The sequence below is a fragment of the Oncorhynchus clarkii genome, chromosome 24 (assembly GCF_045791955.1).
Source record: "Oncorhynchus clarkii lewisi isolate Uvic-CL-2024 chromosome 24, UVic_Ocla_1.0, whole genome shotgun sequence".
NCBI classification, from domain to species: Eukaryota; Metazoa; Chordata; class Actinopteri; order Salmoniformes; family Salmonidae; genus Oncorhynchus; species Oncorhynchus clarkii.
The window spans coordinates 41,929,933-41,950,444 of NC_092170.1; the positions used below are offsets into that span (position 1 = coordinate 41,929,933).

General features: G+C 42.1%; 1 protein-coding gene across 1 annotated transcript in view; it reads left to right on the top strand.

Moving 5' to 3' along the window:
* Positions 1–20,512, top strand: part of LOC139383017 (SR-related and CTD-associated factor 4-like) — a 45,803-nt gene that overhangs the window by 13,661 nt on the left and 11,630 nt on the right. Inside the window, exons 11-12 of the mRNA XM_071127310.1 lie at positions 1,786–1,942; positions 3,843–3,946. Coding sequence (XP_070983411.1) covers positions 1,786–1,942; positions 3,843–3,946 — 261 coding nt within the window. The remainder of the gene's footprint in view (positions 1–1,785; positions 1,943–3,842; positions 3,947–20,512) is intronic.

The following is a 20,512-nucleotide window of genomic DNA, read 5'->3' on the forward strand; positions in this document are numbered from 1 at the left end:
TTGTTTAGCCCAGCTGATTTTGTAGGGATTCAGATTTTGCAGCTCTTTCAGGACATCTGCTGTCTGGATTTGGGTGAAGGAGAAGCGGGGGAGGCTTGGGCGAGTTGCTGCGGGGGGTGTGGAGCTGTTGATCGGGGTTGGGGTAGCCAGGTGGAAAGCATGGCCAGCTGTAGAGAAATGCTTATTAAATCCACGATAATCGAGAATTTCATCAGTGGTGACAGTGTTTCCTAGCCTCAGTGCTGTGGGCAACTGGGAGGAGGTGCTCTTATTCTCCATGGACTTTAGTGTCCCAGAACCTTTTGGAATTAGTGCCGCAGGATGCAAATTTCTGTTTGAAAAAGCTAGCCTTTGCTTCCCTAACTGCCTGTGTGTATTGGTTCTGGACTTCCCTGAAAAGTTGCATATCGCGGGGACTATTTGATGATAGTGCAGTCCGCCACAGGATGTTTTTGTGCTGGTCGAGGGCAGTCAAGTCTGGGGTGAACCAAGGGCTATATCTGTTCTTAGTTCTACATTTTTTGATAGGGGCATGCTTATTTAAGATGGTGAGGAAAGCACTTTTTTTAAAGAACATCCAGGCATCCTCTACTGACGGGATGAGGTCAATATCCTTCCAGGATACCCTGGCCAGGTCGTTAAAAAAAAAAAGGCCTGTTCGCAGAAGTGTTTTAGGGAGGGTTTGACAGTGATGCTCACATGAATGTCATGTTCCTTGTCACTTAAAAACAATTTCAATTTAGTTGCTCATAGAGTAACGGTATAATGCAAATGTAACTAGACAAGTCAAAATCGTTTTTGTCATTTTTAGAACTAAACCTGCCTTGCTCTGCTTTGTAACATATTTTGCTTAGTTATTTCGGTGGGCTAGCCCCTGCTGTCAGCAAGGCATAGGTCGCTTCTGGAGCCAGTTTTGTCAACGAGCTGCGGGTGTGGACGCATTATGTTTTCCCTTAGAAGCCATGCTGTCTGCATTTTTCTCTCCCATGTTTGCTTCTCAAAAGTGTCTCTTGCTTTGTCAGCTGCATGCATGAGCATAAGTAGCTTGGCTAGAATACTGCTGCCCCCTTGAGAAGCCAAGTAGCCTGGCTAGCTTACTGCTGCCCCCTTGAGAAGACGAGTAGCCTGGCTAGAATACTGCTGCCCCCTTGAGAAGCCAAGTAGCCTGGCTAGCTTACTGCTGCCCCCTTGAGAAGACGAGTAGCCTGGCTAGAATACTGCTGCCCCCTTGAGAAGCCAAGTAGCCTGGCTAGAATACTGCCTCCCCCTTGAGAAGCCAAGTAGCCTGGCTAGCTTACTGCTGCCCCCTTGAGAAGCCAAGTAGCCTGGCTAGCTTACTGCTGCCCCCTTGAGAAGCGAAGTAGCCTGGCTAGAATACTGCTGCCCCCTTGAGAAGACGAGTAGCCTGGCTAGAATACTGCTGCCCCCTTGAGAAGCCAAGTAGCCTGGCTAGAATACTGCCTCCCCCTTGAGAAGCCAAGTAGCCTGGCTAGAATACTGCTGCCCCCTTGAGAAGACGAGTAGCCTGGCTAGAATACTGCTGCCCCCCGAGAAGATTCAGACAAATGAGTAGACAGACTCGACCCTCTCAATCCGTATTTGACGTGAGACACATTTGACGGAAGTACTGAAAGTAACAACTTCTAGTACCCAACAGTTTTTCATATTCTCCTATCGAACAAGTACCAACGTTTTGGTATACCATGCAACACAAACGGCAGCACATAAAAAGTTATTTAAAACACTTTATGCTTAGTTTAAGTAAAATATTGTATTTGTATGTAGATTGCGTGGGCCTTGAACAAGGGTATAAAGGCGACCCATAAGAAGTTCTGGGACGTGGAGCGAGGCGTCACCTACATCCCCTGGAGCAAGGTGAAGATAGAGGAGCTGGAGGGCTACAGGGAGGGAGGCATGCTGGACGCAGACACACTCTGTCCAGGTAAACATCTGACTGCCATCTTCTGTCTTCTACAACTGTCCCGCTTTGGGCGAATCTCAATTGTCTTCTTTGATTCCTCACTTCCTCACTTCCGCTTTCCTCGACCTCATTAAAATACATCGGAGAAGAAGAATATATTTTTTTGGGGGGCTCCTCCCCTCAGACCTTCTCCTCCAATGCACTTTGAGACGGTGAGGAAAGCGGATGTGAGGAATCAAGGAAGACAATTGAGATTCACCCTTTGTCTAGATGTGGAATAACTAGGGTGATAACCTGTCCTTTAACAAGGGATAATACGACAGTTTTTCCTATTTAGGTCAAGTGGTCTATGTATAAGTATTTGACACAGAGCTAGGTTATACAGTGGGGGGAACAAATATGATACACTGCCGATTTTTGCAGGTTTTCCTACTTACAAAGCATGTAGAGGTCTGTACTTTTTTTTAATCATAGGTACACTTCAACTGTGAGAGACAGAATCTAAAAGAAAAATCCAGAAAATCACATTGTATGATTTTTAAGTAATTAATTAGCATTTTATTGCATGACATAAGTATTTGATACATCAGAAAAGCAGAACTTAATATTTGGTGCAGAAACCTTTGTTTGCAATTACAGAGATCATACTTTTCCTGTAGTTCTTGACCAGGTTTGCACACACTGCAGCAGGGATTTTGGGCCACTCCTCCATACAGACCTTCTCCAGATCCTTCAGGTTTCGGGGTTGTTGCTGGGCAATTAGTTGCCCTGGCTGTGTGTTTAGGGTCGTTGTCATGCTGGAAGACCCAGCCACGACCCATCTTCAATGCTCTTACTGATGGAAGGAGGTTGTTGGCCAAGCTCTCGCGATACATGGCCCCATCCATCCTCCCCTCAATACTGTGCAGTCGTCCTGTCCCCTTTGCAGAAAAGCATCCCCAAAGAATGATGTTTCCACCTCCATGCTTCATGGTTGGGATGGTGTTCTTGGGGTTGTACTCGTCCTTCTTCTTCCTCCAAATACGGCGAGTGGAGTTTAGACCAAAAAGCTCTATTTTTGGCTCATCAGACCACATGACCTTCTCCCATTCCTCCTCTGGATCATCCAGATGGTCATTGGCAAACTTCAGATGGGCCTGGACATGCGCTTGCGTGAGCAGGGGGACCTTGAGTGCGCTGCAGGATTTTAATCCATAATGGCGTAGTGTGTTACTAAGGGTTTTCTTTGAGACTGTGGTCCCAGCTCTCTTCAGGTCATTGACCAGGTCCTGCTGTGTAGTTCTGGGCTGATCCCTCATCTTCCTCATGATCATTGATGCCCCACGAGGTGAGATCTTGCATGGAGCCCCAGACCGAGGGTGATTGACCGTCATCTTGAACTTCTTCCATTTTCAAATAATTGCGCCAACAGTTGTAGCCTTCTCACCAAGCTGCTTGCCTACTGTCCTGTAGCCCATCCCAGCCTTGTGCAGGTCAACAGATTTAACCCTGATGTCCTTACACAGCTCTCTGGTCTTGGCCATTGTGGAGAGGTTGGAGTCTGTTTGGTTGAGTGTGTAGACAGGTGTCTTTTATACAGGTAACAAGTTCAAACAGGTAATGAGTGGAGAACAGGAGGGCTTCTTAAAGAAAAATTAACAGGTCTGTGAGAGCTGGAATTCTTACTGGTTGGTAGGTGATCAAATACTTATGTCGTGCAATAAAATGAATTACATACAAATAATTTTTGTTTTAGTATCTCACAGTTGAAGTGTACCTATGATCAAAATTACAGACCTCTACATTCTTTGTAAGTAGGAAAACCTGCAAAATAGGCAGTGTATCAAATACTTGTTCTCCCCACTGTATCTATCTGTACATTGCTGGGTGTCGCCGACGTCTGTATTGTCCCTGATTTTTGTTTGATTGGTCTGTTCTTCAGAATGGGGAGATGACGTGAAGGAGCTGACTAAACCAGGAGGACTGAACAACGGAGGAGGAGCGGATGCCATGGAAACCGAGGGAGCTGCCACCGCCCACGTACAGGTAACACCCGCTACAGGGGAGACAATGAAACGCACCACAGACAGCAGGGTCCCAATGAAACACACCACAGACAGCAGAGTCCCAATGAAACACAGCAGAGTCCCGATGAAACACAGCAGAGTCCCGATGAAACACAGCAGAGTCCCGATGAAACACAGCAGAGTCCCAATGAAACACAGCAGAGTCCCAATGAAACACAGCAGAGTCCCAATGAAACACAGCAGAGTCCCAATGAAACACAGCAGAGTCCCAATGAAACACAGCAGGGTCCCAATGAAACACAGCAGGGACCCGATGAAACACAGCAGGGACCCAATGAAACACACCACAGACAGCAGGGACCCAATGAAACACACCACAGACAGCAGGGACCCAATGAAACACACCACAGACAGCAGGGTCCCAATGAAACACACCACAGACAGCAGGGTCCCAATGTAACGCACCACAGACAGCAGGGTCCCAATGAAACGCACCACAGACTGCAGGGTCCCAATGAAACGCACCACAGACTGCAGGGTCCCAATGAAACACACCACAGAGTGCAGGGTCCCAATGAAACACAGCAAGGTCCCAATGAAACACACCACAGACAGCACCACAGACAGCAGGGACCCAATGAAACAGACTGCAGGGTCCCAATGAAACACAGCAGGGTCCCAATGAAACACACCACAGACAGCAGGGTCCCAATGAAACACACCACAGACAGCAGGGTCCCAATGAAACACACCACAGACAGCAGGGTCCCAATGAAACACACCACATACTGCAGGGTCCCAATGAAACGCACCACAGACAGCAGGGTCCCAATAAAACGCACCACAGACAGCAGGGACCCAATGAAACACACCATTCTGTGTGTTCTACCTCACCATCTCATAGGAAACAGACTTTTATCCAGAGGTTTTGTGCCTTGGTTGTCTGTTTTTATTGTTTTGTTGTTTTTAGCTGTTATTAAAAATTGCAGGTTTTTATAAGTATTCGTAAGCAAACACTTTTCCTCAAAATGCAACAAAGTATCTTTGTGAATAAGTGGACCAATAAAAAAATAAATATATAATGATTTAGTAGTATCATGGGTAACTAGTATTTGAAAAGTATTCACTCACCTCAGTACATCACCTATATTAAAAACTAAGGTCCCATATTGAAAGGCTGTTGTATAGCTTTCCTCCAGTAGTAAGTCTGAATGCAAGGATCCAGTTTCTGCCTATACACGATGCCTTTTACAGGGTTTCACAGTTTCTCACCAATAAATGGAAGGCAAATTCGTTCTTTAGTTTACTTGTCTTTTTCACTTTTGTCTCATCAGAAAGGTACCTTTCCTGATAGTAAGATATTAGGGACGGTCACATCGGTCGTTGATGCAGATGGACAACAGTTTTTTTGCATTAAAATAACTTTTTTTTAAAGCCGATATGAGTTTCCTGCTGGTACCACCTGGTGGGTTTCTATCTCTGTTCTAAATGTTTCACCTTCTTCCTGCATTTGCTTCAATATCAAGTCTTTTTTTTAAATGTATTTATGCCTGTTCATAGTCCCTATGCCTTACATGAGGGGGGGACCCTTGACTGATTGGTTTGAATAGAATGGCATCCAGAAACGGAGGACTGAGTGCCCTCACCTCATGTCTGAATGCACCATTCTGGAACGTGTAGGCTGAGAGAGTGCAGACGTCTGCACTAAGTCCACAAAGTTTGAATATTCTAACTATCATGACCGAGGCAGAATGATCTACGCAATCATGAATGTAATTTAAATAACTGAACATTTGACTCAACCCAGAAGTGGCACATTTTCTTAATATGACTTCATGTTATTTATTCAAAAGACATTAGCAAACAGACTGCTGCTGTTAAGTGCATCGTGGATATACATTTGATTTAACCCTTATTTTACCAGGTAAATAGGTTGTACCAGAGACTTGTGTTTCTCAAGGCAGATCCGGGTTGTACTGGTACGGACAATTGTGCTTGAAACTGCTTTCCCAGTTCATACACATGAACATACATGAACACATAATCCTGAAAAATGTGGCGCAACACAGGCTTATGAATGTCTTCAGGCCTAAAACAACATTTTTGTCTACCAGCCACTCAGATTTTTTTTTTACCTGACAAAATATTTTTCCTGCATTAATTACACTAAACACAATGGGTGAGTTTTCTTAAGTTTCTCTAAAATAAGTAATGTGTTACTATTAAGAAGTAATGTGAGCGATCGCTCTATTAAATGTCATATTTTGTGGGCTGTCTTCAAAAACAAAATGTCACAGATGAGACAAATGTTCAGCTGCCCCTTTAAGGTTACCTTGGTAACGGGTGGTCGCTCAAGTAATCACGTGGGCCTTAGTGGTACACGACTCCAGGATTTTTTTGGAATCGACTCCCAACACCTGTGGTTGGAGTCCGAGGAGTTGACTCTTGCTGGACACGCTGAAACGGATACGTACGCATCCCGTTATTATGGCAGAGTTCGACTAGGAAGACTCCCATCTGCATTCTAGAGGGACTGGCGTGAGTGTAATGCTGTCCATTTGCTCATCAACTTAGCCTATAAAAGGCCTTTTTTGTTTAAAGGGGATTTGTCGGAACTATAATTGTTTTAGTGATGTTTCTGCTGGGTGCAGCCTTGACAGATCCCATGGGATGATGCGGCGCACTCTAAACTGATAAAGCCTATAATTTTCCATGTTATATGGCCTTATTGGACAGGTATTACTAGACACGTTGGTTTTGTAATTATTATCCAATCGAGCGTTATTCCAGAGGACCAATCACACAGGATTAGTTTTTTTTCCAAACTGCCTCCCCCCCTGTGATTATTATTTAATTTAATTGACTCATGACTGAAGCCTGGAGGTTTTTATTGCAGACGTGAAGCTATTTCCACGTCATGTCTACATGATAATAGGCTACACTGAACACTCGCGCTTGTCTGCCAAATGTATAGATATCCCCATAATATTTAAATGGATAAAGGGTGAACATAATAATTATTTTAGCAATCCAGGCTAAAGTTCTTAACCATTCATTCTTAACCTCTCTAGGGGGTGTGGGACGCTAGCGTCCCACCTGGCCAACATCCGGTGAAATTGCAGAGCGCCAAATTCAAAAAACAGAAATATTCATAAAACATACAAGTGTTATACATCAGTTTAAAGATGAACTTCTTGTTAATTCACCCGTTGTGTCAGATTTAAAAAAAGGCTTTACAGCGAAAGCATACCATGCGATTATCTGAGGACAGCGCCCAGCACACAAAACATTACAAACAGTAACCAGACAAGTAGAGGAGTAACAAAAGTCAGAAATAGCGATAAAATTAATCACTTACCTTTGATGATCTTCAATATTTCAACCGTACAAAGAAGGCGAGCTCTCGGTCGTGCGCAGTAAACAGGTTTGGGGACTTTCCACTATCCACTCACTCAGTCTTACTCTCTCAATTTTCAGAATACAAGCCTGAAACAATTTCTAAAGACTGTTGACACCTAGTGGAAGCCATAGGAAGTGAAATCTGAGTCCTAAGTCATGAGATACTGTATAGGCAGTCAGTGAAAAACTACAAACATAAAACAATCCCACCTCTTGGATGGATTTTTCTCAGGTTGTCGCCTGCCATATCAGTTCTGTTTTCTCAGACATTATTTTAACAGTTTTGGAAACTTTAGAGTGTTTTCTATTCAGATATACCAATTATATGCATATCCTAGCTTCTGGGCCTGAGTAACAGGCAGTTTACTTTGGGCACGTTTTTCATCCGGAGGGGAAAATAGTGCCCCCTACCCTAGTGAGGTTAAAAACAACAAGCACTTGAGATATTGAAAAAGTTTTGCGAGGATGCCTAGTTTTGCGATCTATTGCCTAGGACAGGGCTCTCCAACCCTGTTCCCTCCAGCAGGAAGTGTTGCTGTGTGAGGTTGGTTAGCTATAACTTTAGGATTCCTATTTCTTTGTGCATTACCAGATGTATGAAACAAAATTGCAGAAATACTTTGAAAACAGCTATTGCAGCATTTATTCTGCTATAAATCACTACTTTGCACGTGGGGCCATAATTAACTTTTGACTACTTGTATGAAATGCCTGCACCGTTAGAGCCCTGTATGTGACCACCCGCCCACATGTCTGGTGAATTAGACATTCATAAGACCTTATCATTCTTCCCAGCCGAAACCGTTTGGAAGAATTTGTGCATATATTATGACGTTTTGGACTTTGGTAAGGTTTTTCTCCCTGGCTGTTCGGGCAAGCCGAAGTCAACACCACTTCCATCGGTGATTGGTCAACAGTAGGGAGTCTAAACTTTTCGCCATGCAGTGAGAGACTAGTTTTGCATGTGCATTTTTTGGGATAAATTCTGCACCAAACATCTTTTAGAAGTAAAATTGCGCGACTAAGATCTCCTCGAGGGGGAAAAAAACGTCACTTTTTAATGACGGACTTCTTCTTAAATTATCTTTGATTTAATTCTGACTTATTAGGAGGAAATGTGTACCCTGCACCAGACGAACTGGAGCATGCTGCCGCCATCACCCACCAACGCCCAATTCTACCCGCGTTGGGCGGGTGTTTTTAATTTGTAGGCCCTGCTTCAGAACCAGGGTTGGGACTTTTAGAAGGTATGAATGAAGAGAAGATGATCACGTCCTCTAAATGTCCTCATTTTCAGGAAAAGGTAGGAATTTACTGCAATATTTCATCCAAAAGCATATATAGGTAAAAAAAAATAAGTTGTCAAACCTGCCTAAAACATATTTTTAATTAAAAATCTATAACACAAAAAAACAGTAGTTGCTAGATGTGCATTCTTCATAATGTTGCTTAACATAGGTTTGCTGCTCACTACCTTATACATTTTCAAATACTTCATATCTCCTAGTTCAGTATCATGACCATACAGTCTAACCCTGAAACCCACTCCACCCTGAAACTGACTCTTCACGCTCCTCAAACTAGTCTTCTATGGCAACTTGTTTTAGTCAACCAAACTAACTTGAGGTTATCACCCAGGTAGGTGAATGAGGTGAACCCTGAAGATGCTGTTAGCTCTCAACAGCTTTCACAAAGACACCAGCACGGGCATTCTTCATTTTTTTAATGTAGTTCCTAAATCTGTGGGCACCAACTGACACATTGTCAGTCTCACGAGGCCTCACTAAAGGTGAGTGTTTCTGGACGTGGACATCGGAGGTCCCTCCCTCGCTGGGACTGTCCTGAGGAACCTCCCAATGGCTGACAGGTAAAGGTGACGCTCCCGCTCCCATTTGGAATTCTACCGGATTGCTGTCATGATATTTTGTGGGGGGGGGGGGGGGGGGGGGGGTCAAGTCCCAGGAACAACTGAACGAGCCACAGTTGCTCTTTAATTTCATCTTCATCACAATTCAAGTTGCAACAAAGGAACTGAAATTGGCGTCCCAAGGAACAGTTAGTGCATTATGTTGTTCCTTGGGATAGCAGATAATATCTTTACTGCTTTACAATATTCCAGTGCTCGTCCGTGTAGGGCCGACCTGAGGTGTGGCCAAAGACGTGAGGTGAGCTGAAACAATGTTTTGCCGATGTCCAGAACTCCCAGCTGATCACAATGTAGGAAATGACTGTTGATCACGGTCTGACACGAGCCCTGTGTTATTCAGGCCCTATCAAACTATTTTGATTTAGGTCACGTACTTTCTGTAGTTGCAAGTGAAAAATTCCTAAATATAATTTATTCATTAAAACATTTTTATTCAACAATAAGGAAACAGACAATAATGTTCTCATGTCATGTTGTAGGTTCAGTTATGTTTTAATGGGCAGAAAAACAACAACAAAAAGACTGTTGGCCACTGTGGGGTGGGGGTGGGATAAGCGAGGACACTGGCGTTAGTCATGTGGGTCTAGCAGGAACGAAGGAGGGAAACCGCCTGTGGGCCCCACGGTGGAGCTCCACCGCGGGATCTTCTGCCGGGGGAATCTGAGACCTGGGTAAGGATAGACCCCGCCCCCTCCCTCCCAATACCTAACCTGCAGTGGCCTGATGGCTGTGTGGTTATGTAGGAATTAGTTCGTTCAGTTTCATCTGATCATAAGTGTACGTTATGCAAACGCATATAAATACTATATTGAGCACCAAAACATTACTGCTTATAGCTATGACTAGGTGACATCCTATTGGATTGTTTTGTACAGAATCTTACTAGATTTTTTTTGGGGGGGGTGTCCTCCATTTCCACTCCTAAGAAAGCAGTAGGGAGAATGTGATTTTGTTCTAGTCTGAGCCTGTTTACACACTATGGTGGTCTAGTTATGGTTATAAGCTTGTATTAGTTGCATTGCACTCTTTTGGATCATAATCCTCAGTTTGTATGGTGTAGCTATAGGAAAGCTTGTCTACTAAAATAAAGGGTGGGTGGATGTTCCTTATTGTCACAGATCCTCTTCTCCAATTTAACCTTTACAATTGGGGGACAAAAAAAAAATGTGAAACTGATCTTGGATCAGAGTTCAGGGACAACTTTTTTTTCCTACTCCTTTGGTAGCAACCGATGGATGATGTGTATAAACCCTAGGTGACTGACAGGGAGCCCTGTATTGAAGCCACTGTGCAGCCATCTTGGTACTCCAATGTAAAAAAAAAAAAAAAAAAAGATTGTAAACTATAGAAATGCATGTATTAATGTCTACATCAATTTTTTGTCACTTTTATTATATTAGACGCCTTAAAGCGTACTTTGTTTACTTCACATACAATTATAAAAAATAAAGTATTTATTATAGTGAGTACTAATGTTACTGTCCCCACTGAAACATCATAAATACTTAAATGCATGTAATGTTTTCCTTCTTCCCATTTCATTGAAATAGTAATGAATGGAATTCATTACTACGGAGCTCTGTTTCCTACTGGGGAGTACCAAAATGGCCGACCGGTGGCTTCAAAACCTCTCAATGGTCAATACACAGCAACTGCAATCTAGGCTTTTCTTTTTCACCATTGGTAGCAACCAATGATGTGCATATACACTGAATGACTAATATGGGGTGCTGTTTTGAAGCCACAGTGCCTCGAGACACTCCCCCCACACCATTGTAAAATGTTTTACAGAAATGCATTTATTTAATGTCTACATGTTTTTTCGTCAAAATATATGAGCTAAACAAAAATGAAAAAATATCTAAACATTTTATTTTAAAGTATACGTTTTTTAAAAAAAATTTAAGTATAAATGTTACTTTTGTTACTATATACTTCTGTCCTTGAAACATTTTAATTGAAATACTGTAGAATGCCATTAATTTCTATGGAGGACTGTTCTGACTGGGGAATGCCAAAATGGCCGACTGAAGGCTTCAAATCCTGCCATTGGCCAATATATAATGTGAATTTGGAATAAGTGGAACACTTTTTTTAAAATTTCTGTCTCCTGCAACCTCTTTCGACATCTATCCAGCATATTAGCTCAACGCATGATTTCAAAAAAATCCTCAAGATGTTCCCTAATCACAAAATATATTATTAATTTTCACAGGTGACATGACACACCCATTTACGTACACCATGGGTCAAAACCATATTTAGTAGACTGGGACAGCAGGTTAGATAAAATGGGACACCATTATTACAGTCCTAATTGTACCCAAATCACAATTCAATTTTGTGTGATTAGGAAACATCTGAGGATAACATGTGACGGATATCTGAAGAGGCCACAGGAGACGGAAATGCGAAGTGCCACGCTTTTTCTGAATTCACTCAAATAACAGTACTAATAACAGTATTACAATAAAAACAAGAACAAGAAACCACAGCCATGCCTAACCTCCGTACATGAGTCCCTAATGTAGACTGGTTCTCTTTCCTCCCTTAGCTACTTCCACGCTGTCCCAGTTTAGCTACCTCCACGCCTGTCCTACTTTAGCTACCTCCACGCTGTCCCACTAGCTACCTCCACGCTGTCCCACTAGCTACCTCCACGCTGTCCCACTAGCTACCTCCACGCTGTCCCACTTTAGCTACCTCCACGCCTGTCCCACTAGCTACCTCCACGCTGTCCCACTTTAGCTACCTCCACGCCTGTCCTACTTTAGCTACCTCCACGCTGTCCCACTTTAGCTACCTCCACGCTGTCCCACTTTAGCTACCTCCACGCCTGTCCCACTAGCTACCTCCACGCCTGTCCTACTTTAGCTACCTCCACGCTGTCCCACTAGCTACCTCCACGCTGTCCTACTTTAGCTACCTCCACGCCTGTCCTACTTTAGCTACCTCCACGCTGTCCCACTAGCTACCTCCATACATCACAATTTGGAAAGGTGCATGATTTGACCGTTTTATAAACAGCCCATTTTTTCTGTTTTGGATTTTATATCACTGATCGCAGTGTGCTTCTCCGGGTGAGCTTCCTGTTTTGAAGTTTGCTCTGCCTCCCTCTGATGTCACACCAATGAAGTGAATTAGTTTGGATCGTGTGGATTCTCTTAGTAAGAATAGTTTTGATTTGGGCTATTTTCAGACCACGAAGTAAACAATTCAATTCAAATGTATTTATATAGCCCTTCGTACATCAGCTGATATCTCAAAGTGCTGTACAGAAACCCAGCCTAAAACCCCAAACAGCAAGCAATGCAGGTGTAGAAGCACGGTGGCTAGGAAAAACTCCCTAGAAAGGCCAAAACCTAGGAAGAAACCTAGAGAGGAACCAGGCTATGTGGGGTGGCCAGTCCTCTTCTGGTTGTGCCGGGTGGAGATTATAACAGAACATGGTCAAGATGTTCAAATGTTCATAAATGACCAGCATGGTCGAATAATAATAAGGCAGAACAGTTGAAACTGGAGCAGCAGCACGGTCAGGTGGACTGGGGACAGCAAGGAGTCATCATGTCAGGTATTCCTGGGGCATGGTCCTAGGGCTCAGGTCCTCCGAGAGAGAGAAAGAAAGAGAGAATTAGAGAGAGCACACTTAAATTCACACAGGACACCGAATAGGACAGGAGAAGTACTCCAGATATAACAAACTGACCCTAGCCCCCCGACACAAACTACTGCAGCATAAATACTGGAGGCTGAGACAGGAGGGGTCAGGATTAAGCTGTCCCAGTTTATTTGATGTCCCACTCTTATCTGAATTCATCCGAGCATCAGCAGTCCAGGATGTATATGCATCATTGGTAGCGAAAGGGATGTGATGTGACATGTCAGAGAAAATTAAGCATTTTTAGTCTACCCAATATTTTCTGTGAATACTTCTTTACTCATGTTTTGTCTACTTCGATTCCTACTGCAGTAAAGTAAATGATTTTACAAGCGGTACGTTCACTTGAGTACAGAGTTGGGGGACTTTACCCAGCCCTGTTAATCAGTTGTCTTTTATTAATGAAGAGCGGAAATTAGTAGTAGGGTAGTCTAGTGGTTAGAGCGTTGGACTGGTAACCGGAAGGTTGCAAGTTCAAACCCCCCCAATCTGACAACGTACAAATCTGTCGTTCTGCCCCTGAACAAGGCAGTTAACCCACTGTTCCTAGGCCGTCATTGAAAATAAGAACTTGTTCTTAACTGACTTGCCTGGTTAAATAAAGGTTAAATAAATAAAATTAAGAGCGTAAATTCTGTGAAACCCATTGATTCTTGAAAAATATAACTTTTTAATGCCTCGTGAGTTTAGTTCAACTGTCACACTCCATCAGAACCCAAAATACACAGTCCGCTTGTTTGTAAACAATGTAAATGTCAAGCAACACTATTTCTTCCAAACGTGACTAGATGTGTAGACAATTTATAGAAAACTGAAGAGAACTCGGGAACAAGTACCGTGAGTAATGAGAGATGCCTTTTTTTTTAATGATGTATATTTATGAATCATTTGTTTATGAATCATTTGTTTATGAATCATTTGTTTATGAATCATTTGTTTATTGATACAAACGTACACATTTTGTGTGGATTTATGATCGAACAGGGTATTATTTTGTTACCTTCAGATATCGTTTGTATAGAAGAAGAAAAAAAGTAACACAACTTCTAAAATATGACCCCTGTGCAATAGTGTTTCTCAACCTGGTCCAATGGACCCACAGGACTGCATATTTCTGTTACGGTGCAGCATGATTAACCCACTTGATGCAAATAAACCCAGCGCTAATGCAGCTGATTCATTTAAGCCCTTGATTAGTTGATTCAGGTGTGTTAGTGCTGGTCTGAGACAAACATGTCCACACCGGACCGTCCCCCACCCAGGATTGTAAGACGGTCATACTGCCTTACCAAGCAAACTGCTCATAGAGTTAAACTGGGGGGAAATGAATTGTCGACAATCATTGGAGATGTGGTAATCTGTTGTCTTTTATTCATATTGACCCTGACCTCTGACATAACCTTTGACCCTAGACGGCAGTTACTGCCTTCTTGCTTGGCACGCCCACTGGAATACATTTCCAAACTTGTTTTAATGTATTTATTTGTATGTGGCTGTTAGGGTCATAGTTTGATACTTGCATCAGCAAAGAACAATAAATAATACCAAGGTAAACCGTAGACACTGCAGGTCATAGGTCAGTGACAAGGTAAACTATAGACACTGCAGTCCCAAGCCCAGTGACACCAAGGTAAACCGTAGACACTGCAGGTCATAGGTCAGTGACAAGGTAAACTATAGACACTGCAGTCCCAAGCCCAGTGACACCAAGGTAAACCGTAGACACTGCAGGCCATAGGTCAGTGACACCAAGGTAAACTAGACACTGCAGGTCATAGGTCAGTGACACCAAGGTAAACCCTGTCTAGTCCACCTATGAGTTATGTCTAGTCCACCTATGAGTTATGTCTAGTTATATCTAGTCCACCTATGAGTTATGTCTAGTTATGTCTAGTCCACCTCCTGAGTTATGTCTAGTCCACCTATGAGTTATGTCTAGTCCACCTATGAGTTCTGTCTAGTCCACCTATGAGTTATGTCTAGTTATGTCTAGTCCACCTCCTGAGTTATGTCTAGTCCACCTATGAGTTATGTCTAGTCCACCTATGAGTTATGTCTAGTCCACCTATGAGTTATGTCTAGTCCACCTATGAGTTCTGTCTAGTCCACCTCCTAAGTTATGTCTAGTCCACCTATGAGTTATGTCTAGTCCACCTATGAGTTATGTCTAGTCCACCTATGAGTTATGTCTAGTTATGTCTAGTCCACCTATGAGTTATGTCTAGTTATGTCTAGTCCACCTCTGAGTTATGTCTAGTCCACCTATGAGTTATGTCTAGTTATGTCTAGTCCACCTCTGAGTTATGTCTAGTTATGTCTAGTCCACCTCTGAGTTATGTCTAGTCCACCTATGAGTTATGTCTAGTTATGTCTAGTCCACCTCCTAAGTTATGTCTAGTCCACCTATGAGTTATGTCTAGTCCACCTATGAGTTATGTCTAGTCCACCTATGAGTTATGTCTAGTTATGTCTAGTCCACCTATGAGTTATGTCTAGTTATGTCTAGTCCACCTATGAGTTCTGTCTAGTCCACCTATGAGTTCTGTCTAGTCTACCTATGAGTTATGTCTAGTCCACCTATGAGTTATGTCTAGTTATGTCTAGTCCACCTCCTAAGTTATGTCTAGTCCACCTATGAGTTATGTCTAGTCCACCTATGAGTTATGTCTAGTCCACCTATGAGTTATGTCTAGTTATGTCTAGTCCACCTATGAGTTATGTCTAGTTATGTCTAGTCCACCTATGAGTTCTGTCTAGTCCACCTATGAGTTCTGTCTAGTCTACCTATGAGTTCTGTCTAGTCCACCTCCTGAGTTATGTCTAGTCCACCTATGACTTATGTCTAGTCCACCTATGAGTTATGTCTAGTTATGTCTAGTCCACCTATGAGTTATGTCTAGTTATGTCTAGTCCACCTATGAGTTATGTCTAGTCCACCTATGAGTTATGTCTAGTTATGTCTAGTCCACCTATGAGTTATGTCTAGTCCACCTATGAGTTATGTCTAGTCCACCTATGAGTTATGTCTAGTCCACCTATGAGTTATGTCTAGTCCACCTATGAGTTATGTCTAGTCCACCTATGAGTTATGTCTAGTCCACCTATGAGTTATGTCTAGTGCACCTATGAGTTATGTCTAGTCCACCTATGAGTTATGTCTAGTCCACCTATGAGTTATGTCTAGTCCACCTATGAGTTATGTCAAGTCCACCTATGAGTTATGTCAAGTCCACCTATGAGTTATGTCTAGTCCACCTCTGAGTTATGTCTAGTCCACCTCTGAGTTCTGTCAAGTCCACCTATGAGTTCTGTCTAGTTATGTCTAGTCCACCTATGAGTTATGTCTAGTCCACCTATGAGTTATGTCTAGTCCACCTATGAGTTATGTCAAGTCCACCTATGAGTTATGTCTAGTCCACCTCTGAGTTCTGTCAAGTCCACCTATGAGTTATGTCTAGTTATGTCTAGTCCACCTATGAGTTATGTCTAGTTATGTCTAGTCCAACTATGAGTTATGTCTAGTTATGTCTAGTCCACCTATGAGTTATGTCTAGTTATGTCTAGTCCACCTATGAGTTATGTCTAGTTATGTCTAGTCCACCTATGAGTTATGTCTAGTTATGTCTAGTCCACCTATGAGTTATGTCTAGTTATGTCTAGTCCACCTATGAGTTATGTCTAGTTATGTCTAGTCCACCTATGAGTTATGTCTAGTTATGTCTAGTCCACCTATGAGTTATGTCTAGTTATGTCTAGTCCACCTATGAGTTATGTCTAGTTATGTCTAGTCCACCTATGAGTTATGTCTAGTTATGTCTAGTCCACCTATGAGTTATGTCTAGTTATGTCTAGTCCACCTATGAGTTATGTCTAGTTATGTCTAGTCCACCTCTGAGTTATGTCTAGTCCACCTATGAGTTATGTCTAGTTATGTCTAGTCCACCTATGAGTTATGTCTAGTTATGTCTAGTCCAACTATGAGTTATGTCTAGTCCACCTATGAGTTATGTCTAGTCCACCTCTGAGTTCTGTCAAGTCCACCTATGAGTTATGTCTAGTTATGTCTAGTCCACCTATGAGTTATGTCTAGTTATGTCTAGTCCACCTATGAGTTATGTCTAGTTATGTCTAGTCCACCTATGAGTTATGTCTAGTTATGTCTAGTCCACCTATGAGTTATGTCTAGTTATGTCTAGTCCACCTATGAGTTATGTCTATTTATGTCTAGTCCACCTATGAGTTATGTCTAGTTATGTCTAGTCCACCTATGAGTTATGTCTAGTTATGTCTAGTCCACCTCTGAGTTATGTCTAGTCCACCTATGAGTTATGTCTAGTCCACCTATGAGTTATGTCTAGTCCACCTATGAGTTATGTCTAGTCCACCTATGAGTTATGTCTAGTCCACCTATGAGTTATGTCTAGTTATGTCTAGTCCACCTGTGAGTTATGTCTAGTTATGTCTAGTCCACCTCTGAGTTATGTCTAGTCCACCTATGAGTTATGTCTAGTTATGTCTAGTCCACCTATGAGTTATGTCTAGTCCACCTATGAGTTATGTCTAGTCCACCTCTGAGTTATGTCTAGTCCACCTCTGAGTTATGTCTAGTTATGTCTAGTCCACCTATGAGTAATGTCTAATTATGTCTAGTCCACCTGTGAGTTATGTCTAGTTATGTCTAGTCCACCTCTGAGTTATGTCTAGTTATGTCTAGTCCACCTATGAGTTATGTCTAGTTATGTCTAGTCCACCTATGAGTTATGTCTAGTTATGTCTAGTCCACCAATGAGTTATGTCTAGTTATGTCTAGTCCACCTATGAGTTATGTCTAGTTATGTCTAGTCCACCTATGAGTTATGTCTAGTTATGTCTAGTCCACCTATGAGTTATGTCTAGTTATGTCTAGTCCACCTATGAGTTATGTCTAGTTATGTCTAGTCCACCTATGAGTTATGTCTAGTTATGTCTAGTCCACCTATGAGTTATGTCTAGTTATGTCTAGTCCACCTATGAGTTATGTCTAGTTATGTCTAGTCCACCTATGAGTTATGTCTAGTTATGTCTAGTCCACCTATGAGTTATGTCTAGTTATGTCTAGTCCACCTATGAGTTATGTCTAGTTATGTCTAGTCCACCTATGAGTTATGTCTAGTCCACCTATGAGTTATGTCTAGTTATGTCTAGTCCACCTATGAGTTATGTCTAGTTATGTCTAGTCCAACTATGAGTTATGTCTAGTCCACCTATGAGTTATGTCTAGTTATGTCTAGTCCACCTATGAGTTATGTCTAGTTATGTCTAGTCCACCTATGAGTTATGTCTAGTTATGTCTAGTCCACCTATGAGTTATGTCTAGTTATGTCTAGTCCACCTATGAGTTATGTCTATTTATGTCTAGTCCACCTATGAGTTATGTCTAGTTATGTCTAGTCCACCTATGAGTTATGTCTAGTTATGTCTAGTCCACCTCTGAGTTATGTCTAGTCCACCTATGAGTTATGTCTAGTCCACCTATGAGTTATGTCTAGTCCACCTATGAGTTATGTCTAGTCCACCTATGAGTTATGTCTAGTCCACCTATGAGTTATGTCTAGTTATGTCTAGTCCACCTGTGAGTTATGTCTAGTTATGTCTAGTCCACCTATGAGTTATGTCTAGTTATGTCTAGTCCACCTCTGAGTTATGTCTAGTCCACCTATGAGTTATGTCTAGTTATGTCTAGTCCACCTATGAGTTATGTCTAGTTATGTCTAGTCCACCTATGAGTTATGTCTAGTTATGTCTAGTCCACCTATGAGTTATGTCTATTTATGTCTAGTCCACCTATGAGTTATGTCTAGTTATGTCTAGTCCACCTATGAGTTATGTCTAGTCCACCTATGAGTTATGTCTAGTCCACCTATGAGTTATGTCTAGTCCACCTATGAGTTATGTCTAGTCCACCTATGAGTTATGTCTAGTTATGTCTAGTCCACCTGTGAGTTATGTCTAGTTATGTCTAGTCCACCTATGAGTTATGTCTAGTTATGTCTAGTCCACCTCTGAGTTATGTCTAGTCCACCTATGAGTTATGTCTAGTTATGTCTAGTCCACCTATGAGTTATGTCTAGTCCACCTATGAGTTATGTCTAGTCCACCTCTGAGTTATGTCTAGTCCACCTATGAGTTATGTCTAGTTATGTCTAGTCCACCTGTGAGTTATGTCTAGTTATGTCTAGTCCACCTCTGAGTTATGTCTAGTTATGTCTAGTCCACCTATGAGTTATGTCTAGTTATGTCTAGTCCACCTATGAGTTATGTCTAGTTATGTCTAGTCCACCTATGAGTTATGTCTAGTTATGTCTAGTCCACCTATGAGTTATGTCTAGTTATGTCTAGTCCACCTATGAGTTATGTCTAGTTATGTCTAGTCCACCTATGAGTTATGTCTAGTTATGTCTAGTCCACCTATGAGTTATGTCTAGTTATGTCTAGTCCACCTATGAGTTATGTCTAGTTATGTCTAGTCCACCTATGAGTTATGTCTAGTTATGTCTAGTCCACCTATGAGTTATGTCTAGTTATGTCTAGTCCACCTATGAGTTATGTCTAGTTATGTCTAGTCCACCTCTGAGTTATGTCTAGTCCACCTATGAGTTATGTCTAGTTATGTCTAGTCCACCTATGAGTTATGTCTAGTTATGTCTAGTCCAACTATGAGTTATGTCTAGTCCACCTATGAGTTATGTCTAGTCCACCTCTGAGTTCTGTCAAGTCCACCTATGAGTTATGTCTAGTTATGTCTAGTCCACCTATGAGTTATGTCTAGTTATGTCTAGTCCACCTATGAGTTATGTCTAGTTATGTCTAGTCCACCTATGAGTTATGTCTAGTTATGTCTAGTCCACCTATGAGTTATGTCTAGTTATGTCTAGTCCACCTATGAGTTATGTCTATTTATGTCTAGTCCACCTATGAGTTATGTCTAGTTATGTCTAGTCCACCTATGAGTTATGTCTAGTTATGTCTAGTCCACCTCTGAGTTATGTCTAGTCCACCTATGAGTTATGTCTAGTCCACCTATGAGTTATGTCTAGTCCACCTATGAGTTATGTCTAGTCCACCTATGAGTTATGTCTAGTCCACCTATGAGTTATGTCTAGTTATGTCTAGTCCACCTGTGAGTTATGTCTAGTTATGTCTAGTCCACCTATGAGTTATGTCTAGTTATGTCTAGTCCACCTCTGAGTTATGTCTAGTCCACCTATGAGTTATGTCTAGTTATGTCTAGTCCACCTATGAGTTATGTCTAGTCCACCTATGAGTTATGTCTAGTCCACCTCTGAGTTATGTCTAGTCCACCTCTGAGTTATGTCTAGTTATGTCTAGTCCACCTATGAGTAATGTCTAATTATGTCTAGTCCACCTGTGAGTTATGTCTAGTTATGTCTAGTCCACCTCTGAGTTATGTCTAGTTATGTCTAGTCCACCTATGAGTTATGTCTAGTTATGTCTAGTCCACCTATGAGTCCACCTGTCAGGACTTATGGTCCGGACTGCTTCCATCCTTCCAGCCAAACTCATTTCTGTCCTTACCGTGTAACTAAGGACTGATTTTCCTA